This window comes from Rhea americana, unplaced genomic scaffold, assembly GCF_003343005.1.
Source record: "Rhea americana isolate MKP2758 unplaced genomic scaffold, rheAme1 scaffold_225, whole genome shotgun sequence".
NCBI classification, from domain to species: Eukaryota; Metazoa; Chordata; class Aves; order Rheiformes; family Rheidae; genus Rhea; species Rhea americana.
Window position 1 is genome coordinate 233,518 of NW_028186341.1, and position 5,358 is coordinate 238,875.

At 68.8% G+C, this 5,358-nt stretch overlaps 1 protein-coding gene across 1 annotated transcript in view; it reads left to right on the forward strand.

Moving 5' to 3' along the window:
* The first annotated feature begins 6 nt into the window (after positions 1–6).
* Positions 7–5,358, forward strand: part of SLC35F6 (solute carrier family 35 member F6) — a 5,540-nt gene continuing 188 nt past the window's right edge. Inside the window, exons 1-6 of the mRNA XM_085305673.1 lie at positions 7–92; positions 3,023–3,095; positions 3,767–3,938; positions 4,178–4,390; positions 4,567–4,677; positions 4,955–5,352. Of these exons, the coding sequence (XP_085161799.1) occupies positions 16–92; positions 3,023–3,095; positions 3,767–3,938; positions 4,178–4,390; positions 4,567–4,677; positions 4,955–5,352 (1,044 nt within the window). The 5' untranslated portion in view covers positions 7–15. The remainder of the gene's footprint in view (positions 93–3,022; positions 3,096–3,766; positions 3,939–4,177; positions 4,391–4,566; positions 4,678–4,954; positions 5,353–5,358) is intronic.

The window sequence follows — 5,358 nt, forward strand, 5'->3', positions numbered from 1 at the left end:
GGCGGCGGCGGGTCCATGGCCTGGACCCGGTACCAGCTGGGCCTGGCCGCCCTCATGCTGCTCACCGGCTCCATCAACACCCTGGCCGCCAAGTGAGTGCGGGCGGCCCCCAGCCTCCCCCCCGCGGTGCTCCCTGCGGGCCCCGCCCCGCCGGCCCCCGAGGCCTGCCCCGGCCTGCCGTGCCCCTCCGGGGCCTGCGCTGGGTCTGCCCTTCTCCCCCCTCCCCCGTCTTTCACCCCGTGGTGGGYTTGGGGTCCCTCCCCCACCCTGGGGCCCCTTTTTGGGCACTGAGGTGGGGGCTGGGGGCCTCCCTTTGGGCGCTGCAGGCCGCCGAGGACYGTGGGGTGGGCATAAAGTCTCTGTTCGGGCCCTGGGGTGGCCTCCTTGGGTCTGGGGTGACCTTTGGGTCCCCTTTTGGGCCTAGGGTGGCCCCTTTGGGCCCCAGAGCCCCCCCTTTGGGTCTAGGGTGACCCTTGCGGTCCCCCCTTAGGGTCTAGGGTGACCCTTTGGGTCCCCCTTTGGGGCCTGGAGCCCCCCCTTTGGGTCTAGGGTGACCCTTGTGGTCCCCCTTTGGGGCCTGGAACCCCCCCTTTGGGTCTGGGGTGACCCTTGTGGTCCCCCTTTGGGGCCTGGAGCCCCCCCCTTTGGGTCTGGGGTGACCCTTGTGGTCCCCTTTTGGGGCCTGGAGCCCCCCCTTTGGCTCTAGGGTGACCCTTGCGGTCCCCCTTTGGGGCCTGGAGCCCCCCCTTTGGGTCTGGGGTGACCCTTGCAGTCCCCCTTTGGGGCCCCAGAGCCCCCCCTTTGGGTCTGGGGTGACCCTTGCGGTCCAGAAGGGAAACCGGGCCAGGCTGAGACTGCCCGCTTTCAGGACTGATCTGCTTCCCAGAGGGGAAGTGGGAGCTCTCGAGCACCCTGGGGTGCTCCCATCCCTCGCAACGTGGATGAGGTTCCCAAAAGCTGAGCAAGACGGACCTGCTGGGCCAGCTCGGTCTGGGACCACCAGGGAGAACTGCAGGCATGAGCGCTGGCCCACATGGCCAGGCTGCGGCTCGTCCCCATCATCGCGGTGGCTTGCGGATCTGCAGCTCGCCACAGGTCCTCAGCATCCTGCTGTCCTGGGGATGCCGAACGGGGAAACTGAGGCACGACAGCCCTGCAGCGCGTGCTGCAGCGGGGCAGTGCTGGGCCAGGAAACGGCGCGCCGAGCTCCCGGCCGCCCCGAGCTCCCGGCCGCCCCGCCAAAGCCACGTGCAGCCCGACGAGCGCCTCGCTCGGGCCGGGGTTCGCTGCCGCTTGCGAAACGCGGAGCTGAGCCGGCACGTGACGGAGGGGCCGCGGCACATCGGCAGCGAGTGACTCACGCCAAAATCTCGCCGGCCTGGCTGAGAAGCTCCATCCTGCAAAAGCAAAGGCAAGTCTGGGGTTTGCCCTGGCCTCTGCTCCCTTGGCGTTTCCCCGAGCTCAGCAGGCCCGCTGGCGCCAGGCTCGAATCTGGGTGCGTGCTGCGGGTGCCCTGGAGCCGGACAGCTGGTCACCGTGAGGCTGGGGAGCCCTCGGAAAGCAGGAGGAGAAGAACCTCCCCGGAACCGGCTGCGGGGCTGGGAGGAGCTGTGCCACAGCCTCTGGGTCCCTCTGGACTTCGCATCGCTTGGACACGACCACCCCGAGCTCTTGCTGTTTGTCTTGCTGCACTGCTTGCTGCGCTGCCCTTCGTGCCTGGAAGACCCCAAAGGAGAGGTTTCTCCTGCCGCAGAACGCCGTGACTGGGTGTACGAGTGGTGGGAGCTGCCGCCTCTTCCAGAGCAGGGCCCTGGTGCTCCGTCTGTCCTATAGCTCCAGGGYGGCTCCACTCGTGTTCAGGGCCGGTGCGTGGGGAGGAAAGGGGCTGAGSTGGCCCCCCTCCCCGCCCCCGTAGCGTGGTCCAGGCGCTGCCTGGCGGGACGGTGCCGTGCCAGGTCCTGTCCGCTGCTGAGCCGGCAGCGGTGGGCGCGGGACACTGGATCTCCGTGTTGTGCGACACGGTGGTGTCCGTTTCCCTGCCTGTCACTCAGGGCCGGGGACGCGCCGGAGCCCGGCCAGGAGCCGCTCGCGGAGCTGCGGGCCGGTCGGGGCGGCTGCCGCGGCGTCTCGCCTTGCTGCGTGTCTGGAAGCGGGCGCTGGGGCCCGGGGACGGCCCCGGCTGCGGCCGGGGACCTCGGTGCTTGGGCTGAGCACGCCGCAGGGGATTTCCTCACTCAGCAGCTGAGCCGGGAGCAGCTCTTAGCCGCTTCCCCAAATCTGTCTCGCCCTCAAACGCTGCCAAGAAGGAGCCAGGATGAGCTCGGAGCAGCGGCTCGGCTCGGCCAAGCCGCTCCAGCGGGGATGGCAGCYGGAAGAGGTCCTGGATGCTGCAGGATGCTGCAGTCCTGGCCCAAACCCGGGAGCTGTTACCTGCCGGCCTGGAGGCTGCCGTCTCCGGGGGCGCGGAGCGGATCCTGCGTGCTGCTGCCTGGAGCAGGCTTGGGGCAGGACTCGGTGTGGTTGTGGGGAGGAACCACTTCGGTGGGCCTAACTCGCTCCTGGCCCTCCGTACCGCCTCTGCATCCCCTTGCCCTTGGGTGCTCCTCCATGGCAGCCAGGGCAGCGYGAGGGGCGGGGGAGGGAGGCTCGGGCCCTCCAGCACCTCTGGGTGTCACCCAGCCCTGGACAGGGTGCTGGAGACCTTCAACTCCTGCTGTGGAGACCAGTGAGCTCTCAACATGCTGGGGCACCCCAAGGTGTCGCAGACAGCCGGACCTGGGAGTCCCCTTCACCCCACCCTGCTCTCTGCCTCTTCTGGGCATCCTCATAGAGGGTCCCAGGCACAGTGTCCTCTGGCAGATGGAGGACAGGACACCCCTTTTTTGCTCACTGGGACTGGGTGGGATCATCTCTGTTTCTCCGGGAAGTGGGAAAGCGAGGACGGCTCTGGGTTTGCTCTCCGGGTGTATTCCAGCTCCCTGACTCCCTGTGTCCAGCCATGACCTTCTCCTCTGCCTCTCAGGTGGGCCGACACCTTCAGCGCCGCCGGCTGCGGTGGGACAGAGGAGCATGACTTCGCGCATCCCTTCCTGCAGGTGAGACCCAAGCGTGGCGCGGCTGGGACATGTGCCCTGGGGCTCCCTCGGGGACGTGACCGCCTCGTGGTGGCTCACAGCGCGGCGGAGATTCCCCGCAACCTCTGCCCAGGACCACCTGYGGCTGGGGTTAGTGGCTGGGCCTGGCCTTTGAGCACTTGGCCTGACAAGGTGCTAGGAAGGGCACGTGCCCCTTGGGTTTCACACAAATAGGAGGCCTCCGGGATTTCCGACTCCTTGTCGTGGTGACCAAAGCAGCTGCTAGGTTGCCCGGGGCCGTCCGGGCCCTGGGGCTCCCTGTGGGGCTGGCACCAAGCCGCTCACCTTGGCAGGCTGCTCCCCATGTGCTGCAGGCTCTGCGAGGCCGGTGCATCCTCGCCCACGGCTCAGCAGAGCTGCCGGAGCCCACGGGCCTCTCCAGGGCAGCAGGACGTGTCCGTGTGTGCGATAACCCCGTGGCTTCACCCRGGACCAGCCTCACACGAGGCTGTGGGGTGTCTCAGCATCCAGCAGAGGAGAGGCTAAACCTCCTGGGCCTGTAGGCCACCACTAACTGGAGATTCACAGCTATTCTGGGGGGGTAAAACCTGGATGCGGTGCCCAGAGGGACCCTCGTGGTTGCGGTAGGGGTTTCCACCAGGCCCAGCGTCCCTCACCTACATCTCTTGCAGGCCGTGGGGATGTTCCTGGGGGAGTTTTCCTGCCTGGGGGTGTTTTACCTACTGGTGTGGAGGGACCGGCACAGAGCAGAGCCCAGCACAGCCTCGGCGCAGCCCTTCAACCCGCTGCTCTTCCTGCCCCCTGCGCTGTGCGACATGACGGGGACCAGCATCATGTACGTGGGTAAGTGCCGTGTGCAGGGACGGGGACGGCCCCACCGCTGAGGCCCGTGCAGCAGGGGCGCAGGGCCCTGGCACACAAATGCTTCGTCTGCTGAGGGCCTTAAATAAGGAGCGAGCGCGGTGGACAGCGTCGCTGCCCTGTCCTGCCGTCGATCTGCCCTTAATTACTGCAGCAGATCCCCCCGGAGCCCCGGGGCTGGGCTGCTCGCGCGACTCGTGGGTCCCCCTTTCCGTGCGCAGCCCTGAACATGACCAGCGCCTCCAGCTTCCAGATGCTGCGAGGGTCCGTGATCATCTTCACCGGGCTCCTCTCCGTGGCCTTCCTGGGCCGGAAGCTGGAGCTGAGCCAGTGGCTGGGCATCCTGGTCACCATCGTGGGGCTGGTGGTGGTGGGGCTGGCTGACCTGCACGGCACCCACGACCAGAAGCACAAGCTCAGCGAGGTGATAACCGGTACGTGGGGGCCGTGGCGGGAGGACCGGGCCGGTGGTGGGATGGCGGGGGTGAAACGGCGCCCGCGGTGCCGCGTGCCGAGCTCTGCCGGCGGCCGAYGTGCTGCTGCCGGGGCGGCCGCGCTGCCCGTTCGGCAGGCACGAGCGCGAGGGCTCTGCGTGATCCTCCCTCCCCAGGCGACTTGCTCATCGTCATGGCGCAGGTGGTCGTTGCCATCCAGATGGTGCTGGAGGAGAAGTTCGTCTACAAGCACGACGTGCACCCGCTGCGGGCTGTCGGCACCGAAGGTGCGCGCGGCCTCGGGGCGGCGGGACGGGCGCCGGGGCTGGGGGCTCCGCTGCTGGAGTCGGCTCGAAGGGGGCTGAGGGCGCGCTCGAGGGGGTGCTGGATCCCACAAACCCAGCTCGGGGCGGGCTGTTTCGGGCTGGCGGCGCCGTGGCACGGGCCGTGCCGAGGGGGTGCCGGCCGCCCCTCTGGCCCTCTTCTGTGGGACGGGGCTGGGGAACAGCTGCCGTGCTCGGAGCTGGCGCCCGTCTCGTGCCACGTCTCCCSCTCGCTTCTCAGGCTTCTTCGGCTTCGTCATCCTGGCCCTGCTGCTGGTGCCCATGTACTACATCCCGGCGGGCAGCTTCAGCGGGAACCCCCGGCGGACGCTGGAAGACGCGCTGGACGCCTTCTGCCAGCTCGGCCACCGGCCCCTCATCGCCCTGGCGCTGCTGGGCAACGTCAGCAGCATCGCCTTCTTCAACTTCGCCGGCGTCAGCGTCACCAAGGAGCTCAGCGCCACCACCCGCATGGTGCTGGACAGCCTCCGCACCGTGGTCGTCTGGGCCGTGAGCCTGGCCGTGGGCTGGGAGACCTTCCACGGCCTGGAGATCCTGGGCTTCCTGGTCCTGCTGGCGGGCACCGCGCTCTACAACGGCCTGCACCGGCCGCTGCTCGCCCGGCTGCCCCGGCGCCCGGCGCCC